This window comes from Grampus griseus, assembly GCF_964374135.1.
Source record: "Grampus griseus genome assembly, chromosome: 6".
In the NCBI taxonomy this organism is placed as follows: Eukaryota; Metazoa; Chordata; class Mammalia; order Artiodactyla; family Delphinidae; genus Grampus; species Grampus griseus.
The window spans coordinates 106,802,281-106,818,330 of NC_139000.1; the positions used below are offsets into that span (position 1 = coordinate 106,802,281).

At 38.8% G+C, this 16,050-nt stretch overlaps 1 protein-coding gene across 1 annotated transcript in view; it reads left to right on the forward strand.

Moving 5' to 3' along the window:
• MTMR9 (myotubularin related protein 9) overlaps nt 1–16,050 on the forward strand; it is a gene marked incomplete at its 5' end in the record, with an annotated part of 95,256 nt that overhangs the window by 4,679 nt on the left and 74,527 nt on the right. Inside the window, 2 exons of the mRNA XM_082655816.1 lie at nt 8,599–8,707; nt 13,625–13,750. Of these exons, the coding sequence (XP_082511942.1) occupies nt 8,599–8,707; nt 13,625–13,750 (235 nt within the window). The remainder of the gene's footprint in view (nt 1–8,598; nt 8,708–13,624; nt 13,751–16,050) is intronic.

Below are 16,050 nucleotides of genomic sequence, written 5' to 3' on the forward strand. Positions count from 1 at the left end.
GTTACAATAATACTAGATTTTAAAAAAAAGTAACTATTTATTTTTGGCTGTGTTGGGTATTCGTTGCTGCACGTGGGCTTTCTCTAGTTGTGGCGAGTGGGGGCTACTCTTCATTGCGGTGTGTGGGCTTTTCATTGTGGTGGCTTCTCTTTGTTGCATGGGCTCTAGGTGTGTGGGCTTCAGTAGTTGTGGTATGTGGACTCAGTAGTTGTGGCTCGCAGGCTCTAGAACACAGGCTCAGTAGTTGTGGCACATGGGCTTAGCTGCTCTGCAGCATGTGGGATCTTCCCAGACCAGGGCTCGAACCCATGTCCCCTGTATTGGCAGGCGGATTCTTACCACTGCGCTACCAGGCAAGTCCCAATACTAGCTTTTATAATTGCCTTTTATTTTACCTTTTTGAGATATTTATTTCTTCATTCAGCTTCAAGTTACTATCTAGTGTCCTCTCATTTCAGCTTGCAGGATTCCCATGAGTATTTCTTGCAGAGCAGGTCTAGTGCTCACAAGCTCCCACAGCTTTTGTTTATCTGGGAATGTCTTAATTTCTCCCTCACTTTTGAAGGACAGTTTTGCTGGATATCAGATTTTAGTTGACAGTTTTTCCTTTCAGCACTTTGAATATATCAGCCCACTGTCTTCTAGCTGCAGAGTTTTTGAGTTCCTGGTGTGGGTCTCTTTGAGTTAATCTTACTTTGAGTTCATTGAGGTTTTTGGATGTTTATAGTCATGTATTTCATCAAATTTGGGAAATTTTCAGCCATTATTTTCTCAAATATCCTCTCTGCCCTTTTCTTTCTCTCTTCTCTTTCTGGAACTCCCACTGTGTGTGTGTTGGTCTGCTTGTTGGTACCTCACAGGTCACTTTTCTTTAATCTTTTTTTCTTTCTGTTTCTCAGACTTGATAACTTCCATTGTCCTGTCTTTAAGTTTGCTGATTCTTTCTTCTGCTTTCTGAGAATCTGCTTTTGAATCCCTCTTGTGAATTTTTGATTTCAGTTCTTATACTTTTCAGCTCCAGAATTTGTTTTTTCTTTTCTTTTTTTACGTTTTCTATCTCTTTATTGATATTTCTGTTTTGTTCACACATTATATTCTTGACTTTCTCCATACCTTCCTTTAGTTCTTTGAGCATCTTTAAGACTGTTAAAGTCTTTGTCTAAGATATCATCTTCCATCAAGTCTTTTTCAGGGACAGTTTCTGTTTATTTTTTACCTTTTGAATGGGCCATGCTTTCCTGATAATTTCTCTGCCTTGTGATTTTTTTTTTTCTTGCTCAACACTGGACATTTAGATCTAATAATGTGGTAACTCTGGAAAACAGATTCTCCCTCGTCCCCAGGGTTTGCTGTTTTGGGGGGTTTCTTTTGTTTATTATTTTTGCTTTTTTGACTGCTGTAGGATGTCTATATACCAAAGATCAGCCTGAGGTGTAAACTTAAGGCTTTCTCGTCTTTTCTGAGCCTGGGTATGTGTAGTCACAGTCACTTCCTAATTTTCCTATATATACAGTTGTTTTCAAATGTCCTGATCTTTAATGTCTGGTTCCTGAAAGGGGGAAAGTGAAAAATGAAGAGGAGTGGGAAGAGAGCTGACCCTGTAAATCCACTGAAAGTCACTGATTGGGGGCTGGAGGCAGCTTGCAACAGTGGGAGGAATTGCAACAATGGTTGCCTGCCTCTTTGCACCTCTGTGATCAGAAACAGCAATCTACAATCACAGCACAGACCCCTGATATTTGGAGGACAGGGTGCTTTCTGCCCACCCTGGCTCCTGTAAGCTGTGTGCAAGCTGCTCCAGGAACATACACACAGCTGCTTGTCACTTGGGTGGGGGTGGGGAATGGGTAGCTGCTATTTTGCTAAGAGCTGAATATATCCAAAATTAACTGCAATTTATTATCCAAGTCTTTCCCTGGAAGTTGCAAGCCTTTAATAGACATCAGAGTTCCAAAATAGGTATAGCAAAGAGATTCTGCCAGTGCAATTGTTATCTAGGTGGGAAGACAGATTCCTAATGCTTCTGATTCCACTGTCTTCCAGAATCCTTTCCCTTGTTAAGTTTTGAGGGTTTTTTTTTTCTAAGTATATTCTGATACAAGTCTTTTATCAAATATAAGATTTGCAAATGTTTTCTCTCAGTCTGTGGCTTGTCTTTTTATTCTCCTTAACTGTGTCTTTCAGAGAGCAAGCATTTAAAATTTTGAAGACATATAGTTTATTAGCTCTTTTATAGACTGGGGTTGTGATAGCTAAGAAACCTTTGCCTAACCAGAGGTCACAAAGATTTTCTCCCGTGTTTTCTTCTAGAAGTTTTATAGTTTTAGGTTTAGATATATGATCCATTTTTAGTTAGTTTTGTATATGGTTCATGTATAGATCCAAATTCTTTTTTTCATATAGATATCTGATCGTTGTAGCACCATTTCTTGAAAAGTCTGCCTTTTCTTCAATGAATTGTCTTTGCACACCTTTGTCCATATATAAGTGAATATATTTCTAGACTTTCTGTTCTATTCCATTGATCTATTTGATGCCATTGCTGCCACAGTCTTTATTTTTATATTAAGTCTTTAAATTATATAGTGTTAGCTGTCTGATTTTGTTCTTATTCCAAGTTGTTTTGGTTATTTGAGGTCATTTGCATTTCCATATGAATTTTTAAAATATTTATTTATTTATTTATTTTTGGCTGTGCTGTGCAGCTTGCAGGATCTTCCCCGACCAGGGATTGAACCTGCACCCTTGTCCGTGAAAGCATGGCATCCTAACCACTGGACCGCCAGGGAATTCCTCCATATGAATTTTAGAATCAGCTTGTCAATTTCTTTTTAAGAAAGGCCTGTTGTGAGAATTGTGGTGAACCTGTTGATAAGTGAACTTGATGAGAATTAACCTAGGATATCATAATATTGAGTCTTCTGACTTACGAACAAATCTCTCCATTATCTTATTTAGGTCTCAAATTTCTTTCAGCCATGTTTTATAGTTTTCACTCACAGGTCTTTCACATCTTTTGTCAGAATTTCCTCTATGTATTTCATATTTTTTATGCTATTTCAAGTGATATTTTTCAAATTTCAGTTTCCAGTTACTTGTTTGTATTAATCATTTATAAAAATTTTAATTTATTTTATTTTTGGCTGCATTCCATCTTCGTTGCTGTGCATGGGCTTTCTCTAGTTACGGCAAGTGGGGACTACTCTTCGTTGTGCGGCACGGCCTCAGTAGCTGTGGCTCACGGACTCTAGAGCGCAGGCTCAGTAGTTGTGGCGCCTGGGCTTAGCTGCCCTGCATCATGTGGGATCTTCCTGGACCAGGGCTCAAACCCATGTCCCCTGCATTGGCAGGCAGATTCTTAACCACTGCGCCACCAGGGAAGTCCAGTACAATGTTGAGTAGAAGTGGTGAGAGGGAACATCCTTGTATTATTCCTGATCTTAGTGAGAAAGCATTCAGTCTTTCTCATTAAGTATGCTATTAGTGGTAGAGTTTTTTAGTTTTTTAGTTTTTGTAAATGCTCTTATCAGGTGGAAGAAGTTCACTTCTGTTCCTAGTTTGCTGAGAGTTGGGTGGTTTTGTTTCATTTTAAAATCATGAATAGCTGTTGGATTTTGTCAATGCTTTTTCTATATCTATCGAGATAAGCATATTGTTTTTCTTTTTCAGTTTGTTAATATGGTAAATTACTTTGTTAAACCACCCTTGCATTTTGGGGATAAACCCCATTTGCTCGTGATACATTATCCTTTTTATATATTGTTGGATTTAATTTGCTAATGTTTTGTTTAGAAATTTTACATCTATGTCTATGAGGGATATTTGTCTGTAGTTTTCTTGTAATGTTTTTGGGTTTTGTATTTGGGAAATGCTGGACTTTAGGTGTGAATTGAGAAGTAATTGCCTCTTCTCAGTTTTCTGGAAGAGTGTGTCTTGACTTAATAGTATTTTTTCCTTAAATGTTTTATAGAATTCATCAGTGAAGCCACCCAGGACTGGAGTTTTCTTTGTGGGGAAGATTTTATTGAAAATTTCAGTTTATTTAGTAGATATAGCTCTAACCAGGTTATTTATTCTTGAATGAGCTTTAGTAGTTTGTATCTTCTGAGGAATTTGTCCATATCATTTACCTTGTTGAATTTATTGGCATAAAATTGTTCCTAATATTCCCTTATTATTTTTTAATGTCTGTGGAGTCTGTAGTGATTGTAACCTCTCTCATTTCTGACATTGGTAAATTGTGACTTTCTTTATTCCTGATCAGTCTGGCTAGAATTTTATCACTTTTATTGATCTTTTGAAAGAGTCATTTTTGCTTTTATTGTTTTTCCCTAGAATCTTCTCTTATTTCATTAATTTTTTTTCTTTTTATCTTTATTTAATTTTCTCTGCTTTGGATTTATCTTGCTGTTCTATTTCTAGTATAGTGGAATCTGAGGTCACTAATTTGAGACCCAAATTTTCTTCATTAATTTCCTTCTTTCCTAATATAGGTGGTCTCCTCAGACTCTCAACCCCACCCAGTTTTCCTCTCCCTTCACTATAACTTGGAAAATCTCAAAACAGTAAATTGGGGCAGTCACTGAACTCACCCATCTCCCAGAGAGCTCTGTTCTTTGTTGTCTGATGTTCAGTGTCTTGAAAACAGTCTTTCCTTATATTTTGCCCAGTTATTTTGGTTGTTTCAGGTAGGAGGGTAAATCTGGTCTCTGTTATTCCACTTTTGCCAGAAGTGGAAGTGCCAAGAGTATGAGTTTTCAAAATACATTTCATAAGAGGCATTCCACTGTGTTGTTTAGTTGTGGATATCTGGTGGAATTTTCTTTGCTAGGATTTGACCCATGTTGATAATTTTTGCTTATCCAAATTCACAGTGCAGTGATGTTGGGCATGGGGGTATTTACAGTTGAAGTAGAATTTGGGAAGAGTAGCTGTAGGAGTCATTTTCCTAAGCTAGGCACAGTATAAATAAAATTATCTGCTTTAGATCAATCTAAGAATTCTTAGTTTAGGGAATACTCAGAAGTATTAATGGGAAAGAATTGGGGCAGTCAGTGGCAAAGCAAAAGAAAAATCAGAGCTATCAGCAAGTGCAGACAAAAAAAAAAAAAAAAGAAAAGGAAGACAAAAATCCCAACTAAGGTAAAATTAAATTTGTTCAAAACTTACTGATACAAAATTTATGATTACACGTGGCATTTACTCTGAAGTTTTCCTTGACTTAGAATAGATATTGCAAGTTAATAGGTTTTAAAGACTGAACAAAAGATACTTATTTTTCAAATCAACTGTTGTAAGTTTGGAAGTAAGTAAAATCTGAAATGAACTGTTTTTCTATGCTTTGGAAATATCTCTACACAAACACTTAATACATTAATTACAGATCTGTTTTTCCTATAATTTGCAGTAAGGCCCCTAATAATCTCCATTAAATGAATTGGCCTAGCATGAATTACTTTATATATTTGAAAAAAAATTAAATATATTTAAAATTATTTGTGGCTCACATTTTAATGATGCAGGCTTGATTCTTCCTTAATTAGATTACTAGGGGAGAAGAAAGTTGAATACAGGCACACGGTGGAGGTATTGCAGGTTTAGTTCCAGACCACCTCAGTAAAGCCGATATGACAATAAAGAAAGTCACATGAATTTTTTGGTTTCCCAATGCATGTAAAAGTTATTATACACTATACTGTAGTTTATTAAGTGTGCAGTAGCATTATATCTAAAACAACAGTGTACATACCTTAATTAAAAAATACTTTATTGCTAAGAAACGCTAATCATCATCTGAGCCTTCAGTGAGTTGTAATCTTTTTGCTGGTGGAGGGTCTTGCCTCAGTGCTGATGAATGCTGACGGATCAGGGTGATGGGTGCTGAAGGTTGAGGTGGCTGTGAAAATTTCTTAAAATAAGACAGCAGTGAAGTTTGCCACATTGATTCTTTCCTTTCAAGAACAATCTCTTTGTAGCATGCAATGCTGTTTGATAGCATTTTTCCCACAGTAGAACTTTTTTCAAAATCAGAGTGAATCCTTTCAAACCCTCTTGCTGCTTTATCAACTAAGTTTATGTAATATTCTAAATCCTTTGTTGTCATTTCAACAATCTTCATCAGGTGTAGATTCCATTTCAAGAAAACACTTTGTTCAACTCCTTATCCATTAAAGTTTTATCATGAGACTACAGCAGTTCATTCACACCTTCAGACTTCACTTCTAATTCTAGTTCTCTTGCTATTTCCACCACATCTGCAGTGACTTCCTTCACTGAAGTCTTGAACCCCTCAACATTATCCTTGAGGGTTGGAATCAACTTCTTCCAAACTCCTGTTAATGTTAATATTTTGACCGCTTCCCATGAATCACAGATATTCTTAATGGCATCTAGAATGGTGAATCCTTTCCAGAAAGTTTCAATTTACTTTGCCCCGTTCTATCAGAAAAATCACTATGTATTGCAGCTATAGCCTTTTGAAATCTGTTTCTTTTTTAAAAAATTAACTAATTAATTAATTAATATTTGGCTGCGTCGGGTCTTTGTTGCTGTGTGTGGGCTTTCTCTAGTTGCGGCGAGTGGGGGCTACTCTTCGTTGTGGTGTGTGGGCTTCTCATTGCGGTGGCTTCTCTTGTTGCGGAGCACGGGCTCTAGGCATATGGGCTTCAGTAGTTGTGGCACGCAGGCTCAGTAGTTGTGGCTCATGGGCTTAGTTGCTCTGCAGCATGTGGGATCTTCCCAGACCAGGGCTCGAACCTGTGTCCCCTGCATTGGCAGGTGGATTCTTAACCACCGTGCCACCAGGGAAGTCCCTGAAATATATTTCTTAAATAATAAGATTTGAAAGTCAAAATTACTCCTTGATCCATGGTCTGCAGAATGGGCATTGTGTTAACAGGCATGAAAACAACATTAATGTCATTGAACGTCTCCATCAGATAATGGGTGATCACGTGCATTGTCATTGAGCAGTAATATTTTGAAAGGAATCTTTCTGAACAATAGGTCTCAACAGTGAGCTTAAAATACTTAGTAAACCATGTTGTAAACAGATGTGTTGTCATCCAGGCTTTGTTGTTCCATTTATAGAGCACAGGCAGAGTAGATTTAACATAATTCTTAAGGGCCCTAGCTAGGACTTTGGGAATGGTATATGAGCATTGGTTTCAGCTTAAAGTCACTAGCCACATTGTCCCCTAACAAGAGGGTCCATCTGTCCTTAGAATCTTTGAAGCCAGGCACTGACTTCTCCTCTCTAGCTACGGAAGTCCTCAGATGGCATCTCCTTCCAATATAAGGCTTTGTCTACCTTGAAAATCTGTTGTTTAGTGCAGCTGCCTTCATGAATTATCTTAGCTAGATCTCCTGGATAACTTGCTGCTTCTTCTACATCAGCACTTGCTGCTTTGCTTTTACTTTTATGTTATGGAGATGGCTTCTTTCCTTAAATCTCATGAACCAACTTGTGCTAGCTTCAGACTTTTCTTTCATAGGTTTCTTGCCTCTCTCTGCCTTCAGAGAATTAGAGTTAGGGCCTTGCTCTGGATTAGGCTTTGATTTACGGGAATGTTGTGGCTGGTTGATCTTCTATCCAGACCACTAAAACTTTCTTCATATCGGCAATTAGGCTGTTTTGCTTTCTTATCATTCATGTGTTCACTGGAGTAACACTTTTTTTTTTTGGGGGGGGGGGCGTGCGGTTCGCGGGCCTCTCACTGTTGTGGCCTCTCCCGTTGCAGAGCACAGGCTCTGGACGCGCAGGCTCAGCGGCCATGGCTCACAGGCCCAGCCGCTCCGCGGCATGTGGGATCTTCCCAGACCAGGGCACGAACCCGTGTCCGCTGCATCGGCAGGCAGGCTCTCAACCACTGCGCCACCAGGGAAGCCCTGGAGTAACACTTTTAATTTCCTTCAAGGACTTTTCCTTTGCATTCACACCTTGCTACCTATTTGTCATAAGAGGTGTAACTTTTGGCCTGTCTCGACTTCCTCACTAAGCTCAATCCTTTTTAACTTTTGATGTTAAAGTGAGATGTGTGACTCTTCCTTTTACTTGAGCTCTTAGAGGGCATTATAGAGTAATTAATTGGCTTAATTTCAATATTTTTGTGTCTAAGGGAATAGGGAGGCCTGAGGAGAGAGAGAGAGATGGGGAAACAGCAGTCGGTGGGGCAGTCAGAGGACACACATTTATCAATTAAGTTCACTGTAGTATATGGGCATGGTTACTGGTGCCCCAAAACAATTAAAATAGTAACATCAAAGATCATTGATCACAGATCACCATAACAAATATAATAACAACAACAACAATAAAGTTTGAAATATTGTTAAGAATTACCAAAATGTGATGCAGAGAGATGAAGTGAGCAAATGCTGTTGGAAAAATGGTGCCGATAGACTTGCTGGACACAGGGTTGCCACAAACATTCAATCTTTAAAAAACTCAATATCTGCAATGCTCAATAAAGTGAAGTGCAATAAAAGAAGGTCTGCCTGTGTAGATGGTGATTATAACCTCCTCTTTTTAAAGAAATAATCATATACTTTGAGTTGGGAGTATATAGGTCCCTAAGCATAATTTATAATTTTTTATAGGTTTGTGGGACCACTGGGTACCATCATCATAAAATGTAAGGATTTTCGAATTATTCAGTTGGATATTCCTGGAATGGAGGAATGTTTGAATATATCCAGTTCCATTGAGGTAAGTATTTTGGAAGCAAAATGTGATGAAAATAAATAATCATTAAAAGGAACCTAAAAAAAAAAAAAAAGGAACCTTATTTTCTGCTTCACTGTAGCTCTTATGTTTTTTTTTTTAACATCTTTATTTATTGGAGTATAATTGCTTTACAATGGTGTGTTAGTTTCTGCTTTATAACAAAGTGAATCAGCTATACATATAAATATATCCCATATCTCCTCCCTCTTGCGTCTCCCTCCCACCCTCCCTATCCCACCCCTCTAGGTGGTCACAAAGCCCCGAGCTGATCTCCCTGTGCTATGCGCTGATCTCCCTGTGCTATGCGGCTGCTTCCCAGTAGCTATCTATTTTACATTTGGTAGTATATATAAGTCCATGCCACTCTCTCACTTCGTCCCGGCTTACCCTTCCCCCTCCCTGTGTCCTCAAGTCCATTCTCTACGTCTGAGTCTTTATTCCTGTCCTGCCCCTATATGTTTCTTTTAGATATTTAGTCATGTTTGTGACTCAAATATTGAAGACTGAATGGAAGAGCCTCACCCTGAGTCATTGTTATAGGAATGTAAAAAGATTTTATTGACTTACAGCAGTTTTTAATGTTGGTTATTCTTCTGGGTTTATGGATGTTGTAGCATGTGACAGGAATTCCTTCCCTTTTAAGGCTGAATAATATTCCATTGTGTGTATATAAATGCTGAGACTTTTTAAAAACGTTATTTCTTTTGTAAAGCAAGTAATTATCAACAATGATTGTAGTCTTGTTTGTTTTTAGTAAATCTGAATTTCCATAATTATGTTTGCTTAAGACAGGATGTATTTTATATTTACAGAAATGATATTGAATATCTGTTCAGATTACAAATAATAGAAATTTTACTTGGATAATTTAATATTTAAATTGAAGAGCTCATACTGTTTTCTTTCCCATTTTAAACGATTTTGGTATACCCTCAGATTTTAAGTTGCTTTATTTTAAATCATTGCCACTAAATTATAGCAATTAACTTCATGTTTACAGTATTTTCTAGGTAATTATAGAGACACACTGATTTTTTTTTTCCTTCTGTCTTTGAGTGACTGATCTGGGCTTTGTATGCAAAATAAATGCTATTGGCTTAACTGTTAAAGGCGGCAGAAAGGCTTAAATCTGTAGGATCTCATTTGGCTTTTAAACAAAAATAGAGAAACAGAGGAACCACTGTTGTGGTACTGAGAAAATGGCATGTAGCATTTTTCTTTCTGCTTTTGCTAAATTTTACTTAAGGAAATGAGAAGATGAGCTGAACTGTTTGTCTTACATATTCATCATTTGGAAATAACACAGTCATGTTGATTTGGCTGAATTTGCTGACATGAGTGAGAAACACACTGTGGCTTCTAGGCTGTTAAAGGGAAATGCTGTCCTGCTGTTTGGGCCAGGGAATGCCACTCACCCACTTCAGTTGAGCCTGTGTTTTTTTTCAGTTGTGGGGTTGGATTTTCACTGAGCTGTCCACATTTTTTTTTTCTTATCCCGTTTATAACTTGTAAGATAGATGGTGGGTGTTAGTGAAGTTGCCTGTGGTAAAGAAACAAGGCAAAGCCTATTACCCCACTTGCTGATTGCATTTACTTAACTCCTTGGCATCTGACACTAATCAGTTGTTTATTTAGCTACACATATTACCTAAAGCTCTGTAGAAACTGACTGATTATGTAGAAGCCTTACGGCTGAAAAGCAGCAGTAAGTAATTTGACCTTGTTTTAACAACATAGTAAATACACATGGTGTACTTGGCCTCTCGCCTTTTCCTGGCATCCAATTTCCCTCCCTTCTTCCATACATCTTGACATAATTTGGTAGTAATAAGTGCATTTCTTTTCTTTTTTTTTAAAGAAGATGTTGGGGGTAGGAGTTTATTAATTAATTTATTTTTTCTGTGTTGGGTCTTCGTTTCTGTGCGAGGGCTTTCTCTAGTTGTGGCAAGCGAGGGCCACTCTTCATCGCGGTGCGCGGGCCTCTCACTATCGCGGCCTCTCTTGTTGTGGAGCGCAGGCTGCGGACGCGCAGGCTGCGGACGCGCAGGCTCAGTAGTTGTGGCTCACGGGCCTAGTTGCTCCGCGGCACGTGGGATCCTCCCAGATCAGGGCTCGAACTTGTGTCCCCTGCATTAGCAGGCAGATTCTCAACCACTGCGCCACCAGGGAAGACCAGTGCATTTCTTATAAAGCACGGTTGAACTATTCTTTGTTATCAAAATCCATATACCCAAATATATTCTGTTGCCATAAATAGAATCCCATTGGAAGAATAACTGGCAAGTGCTTGGTTTTCTAAATTATAGCAGGAAGTCAGATGAATCTTATTTTCTATATAGTTTCAGTGGCCTTTTAGGGTTGAAATGACTTCAGTTCTTTGAGCATTAATGTGTTTAAAGGAAAAGTTCTGTCTCTAGTGAAATGAAATGTAGTCACGACAAGTCTGAGCCTGAGTGCTTATTGCCTGCCAGAATGGTTGCTGACATGCATTTAAAATAATGGTTGTGGGCTTCCCTGGTGGCGCAGTGGTTGAGAGTCCACCTGCCGATGCAGGGGATATGGGTTCGCGCTCCGGTCCGGGAGGAGCCCACGTGCCGCGGAGCGGCTGGGCCCGTGAACCATGGCCGCTGGGCCTGCGTGTCCGGAGCCTGTGCTCCGCGGCGGGAGAGGTCTCAGTGGTGAGAGGCCCGCGTACAGCAAAATAAAATAAAATAAAATAATGGTTGTACCGATCACTATGGAATACAGTATGGAGGTTCCTCAAGGAATTAAAAATAGAACTACCATATGATCCAGCAATCCCACTCTCGGTATATATCCGAAGGAAACACAAAATCATTGTCTTAAAGAAATATCTGTACTCCCATGTTCACTGCAGCATTATTCATAATAGCCAAGGTATAGAAACAACCTAAGTGTGTTGATGGATGAATGAATAGGGAAAATCACACACACACACACACACACACACACACACACACACACACACACACAGGAATATTATTCAGCCTTAAAAAAGAAAGCAGTCCTGGGCTTCCCTGGTGGTGCAGTGGTTGAGAGTCCGCCTACTGATGCAGGGGACGCGGGTTCGTGCCCCGGTCCAGGGAGATCCCACATGCCGTGGAGCGGCTGGGCCCGTGAGCCATGGCCGCTGAGCCTGCGCGTCCGGAGCCTGTGCTCCGCAATGGGAGAGGCCACAACAGAGAGGCCCGCGTACCGCAAAAAAAAAAGAAAGCAGTCCTGCCATTTGCAAGAACATGGATGAAACTGAAGGGCGTTGTGTTAAGTGAAATAAGCCAGACAGAGAAAGACAAGTAATTCATGGTATCACTTATATGTGGAATCTAAAAAATAAAAAAAAGCAAACATAGAAACAGGGAGTAGAAAAGTGGTTTCCAGGGGCTGGAGGTGGGTGAAATAGGGAGAGGTTGGTAAAAGTTACAGATGTTTATGAGATAAGGTTTGAGAATCTAATGTGTAACATGGACTATAGTTGATAACACTGTATTATGTAATTGAAGTTTGCTAAGAGAGTAGAACTTAAATGTTTTCATAAACAACAACAGAAGGTAAATATGTGAGGTGATGGATGTGTTAATTAACTCGATGGGGGAAAAACCCTTTTGCGATGTGCATGTGTATCAAATCATCACTTTGTACATTTGAAATATCTTACAGTTTAATAAAGCTGTCAATTGATACCACAGTAAAGCTGAAAAAAATTTTTTAATATTGCGAAGAATATCTTTTAAATAATAAAATAATAAAATTTAAAAATAAAATAAAATAAAGGTTCTACTGACCTAAAAGGAGGTAGCTTTATTCTGAGAGCTTGGGGATGTTAGCGTGATGTTGGGCCCTCTTCTCCGCCTCCAGCTGAGTGTCTCCAAAATTACTGCAGTTTGAATTATGCTAATTGATTTTGCTGCTTTTTTTCCCCCGCTCACAGAAATGCTTTCTAAAACTCCCCTGTCAGAAGGATGAAACTGCCAGGTGATGTTCTGTTTCTCAGTTCCTCCATCTAGTCAGGTTTCCCTGGTGTTGTCACCAGAATTCAAGTGCTTCAGATGGCAATAGGCTTATTTTGGGACCACAGAGTTATTGCCCCGGTTTTGGGTCAGTGTAGCATAAAGGTATGAGAATACCTGACCATATCACTCTAGGAAGGGAGGAAATTTCACATCGATGGAGGCGATGTGGAACATGTAACAGCTAAAATTATTTTAGAGTTTATTATGTGCCAGGTACTGTTCTAGCCCTGTTACATACATTTTCTCTCTTAATGCTCCCAACAGCCCTAAGAGGTAGTCCTATGAGGTTACTTCCTCTACTTTACAGCTAAGGAAAGTGAGGCATAGAGTGGTTACATTACTTAAACACTCTTGCATCGGCATCTGGAATTTGAGTCCAGCAGTCTGACTCCCTTCTGACTCTTTGGCTACTAAGCTTTTTTACAATTGCTTACACACACTGATTTTAAATAATTTACATATGTTTCTGTATAGTTAATAACTGGATTTTGAGCCAAGGCCTTACTGACTAACCAAAACCTATTCTCTGATCCCCAGAAGTATTTGGACCTTTTTATTAGGGCTTATTAAATGGTCTCAAGAAGCAGTTTTTTCATTTTTCTCCTGAGTAGGTGTGCACGTTGTTTTGTTCTTTTGTTCATTCAGCAAATGCTAATTGAGTGTATGTTATGTGCCAGAAACTTAGAGGCTGAAAGCATGGTAATTAGCCTCAGTAAGGTATAATTGTATCTAGTGATAAATACCATGTTAGAGAAATATATTGGGTGTTCATCATTATTAGGCCGTATTTAATACCAATTTGGCAATTAGAAAGTGTTTAAAATTGTGATATGTTCCAATTTTCTTTTTTATTTCTTTTTTCCCCTAGGCATTGTCTACCCTGGACTCCATCACTCTGATGTACCCTTTCTTTTACCGGCCCATGTTTGAAGTGATAGAAGATGGCTGGCATTCTTTCCTTCCTGAGCAAGAGTTTGAACTCTACTCTTCAGCTGTGAGTAACTTTTGAGAGAACTATGGGTAATGAGAAATAACCCAGCACTTTACTTGTGAAAATGATCACTTCCTTTTGACGAGTAATAAGGTGCAGTTGACTTATCCATGCCTAAAAGAAGTATCTATTAGCTATTAGTGCTGCAGCCTTTGCCGTTCAGAGATTTGCATAATTTGTTCCCAGTGCTGCAGCTTAAGTAATTTTTCTTCTAGTGGATTTACTGATAAAACATTAAGATCTTCATAAAGATAGTCCTGAAAACAGCTTTATATACAGTAATTAGGTTCTGAGCCATCTCCCAAAAGTCTGTTGAACCCACTGTGTATCTAGGAGAGCACTAGAGAACCATGTATCAATTTGTTTTTGTGGGATGATTTTTGTGATTTTATAATTTGGATCCAGCAGTGGATCCAGTGTACTAGATCCACTGCTCTTTCTGGAAGATTGGAAGATTGGCAGGACCTTCCTGCACACTTTCTGCTTCTACTGCTGCCCACCCTCCTGAAGCCATTTTTTCTTAGCTTTTGTTAATACTTTTTCCATCCTGATACTTGTTTTTACTGTTAAGTATTCTGCCAGTGGACGGTAATAGTACCCAAATAACCTGTACATATGGAATGAGAAGATATACATAAATGCCAGATTAAAAACAATCAAGGTTTTTCTATCCCACTTTTACTTAGGAGTGGGATGTTGTTTATAAAGGTTTTTTGCTTTCACCAAAAAAGAAACATCTGTGTCTGTCATTGAGTGTTCCTTCCCCTTCTCCCTTAACTGGCTGAAATGTACAAATACCCAAAAAAAGGAATGGGCTGTATCTCATTAGGAAAGAAGCTGCAATTGACCAACAAATAGAGGCTGTTGGTCTTAAAAAAAAAAGAGGTTTTTTTTTTTTTTACTACTTTTCTTTTTCCAGCATACCTCTGTAAATGGGTCCTAGGAGGATCAAGAAGTAGGGACCAGGGTGCCATGTAGTTTAAAGAACAAAGATGTCCATAGCAGCAAAGTGAGAAAGGAAGGGGAATTGTACATTCTTGTGTATGGACCATTTTTTTTTTCACATCTTTATTGGAGTATAATTGCTTTACAATGGTGTGTTAGTTTCTGCTTTATAGCAAAGTGAATCAGTTATACATATACATATGTTCCCATATCTCTTCCCTCTTGCGTCTCCCTTCCTCCCACCCTCCCTATCCCACCCATCCAGGTGGTCACAAAGCACCGAGCTGATCTCCCTGTGCTCTGCGGCTGCTTCACACTAGCTATCTATTTTACGTTTGGTAGTGTATATATGCCCATGCCACTCTCTCACTTCGTCCCATCTTACCCTTCCCCCTCCCCATATCCTCAAGTCCACTCTCTAGTAGGTCTGTGTCTTTATTGCTGTCTTACCCCTAGGTTCTTCATGACATTTTTTTCCTTAAGTTCCATATATATGTATTAGCATATCGTATTTGTCTTTCTCTTTCTGACTTACTTCACTCTGTATGACAGACTCTAGGTCCCTCCACCTCTTTACAAATAGCTCAAAGTCGTTTCTATTTATGGCTGAGTAATATTCCATTGTATATACGTGCCACATCTTCTTTATCCATTCATCTGATGATGGACACTTAGGTTGTTTCCACTCCGGGCTATTGTAAATAGAGCTGCAGTGAACATTTTGGTACATGACTCTTTTTCAGTTATGGTTCTCTCAGGGTATATGCCCAGTAGTGGGATTGCTGGGTCATATGGTAGTTCTACTTGTAGTTTTTTAAGAAACCTCCATACTGTTCTCCATAGTGGCTGTACCAATTCACATTACCACCAGAAGTGCAAGAGGCTTCCCTTTTCTCCACACCCTCTCCAGCATTTATTATTTCTAGATTTTTTGATGATGGCCATTATGACTGGTGTGAGATGATATCTCATTGTACTTTTGATTTGCATTTCTCTAATGATTAATGAAGTTGAGCATTGTTTCATGTGTTTGTTGGCAGTCTGTATATCTTCTTTGGAGAAATGTCTGTTTCGGTCTTCTGCGCATTATTGGATTGGATTGGGTTGTTTGTTTTTTTGTTATTGAGCTGCATGAGATGCTTATAAATTTTGGAGATTAATCCTTTGTCAGTTGCTTCATTTGCAAATATTTTCTCCAATTCTGAGGGTTGTCTTTGTTCTTGTTTATGGTTTCCTTTGTTGTGCAAAAGCTTTGAAGTTTCATTAGGTCCCATTTGTTTATTTTTGTTTTTATTTCCATTTCTCTAGGAGGTGGGTCAAAAAGGATCTTGCTGTGATTTATGTCTTAGAGTGTTCTG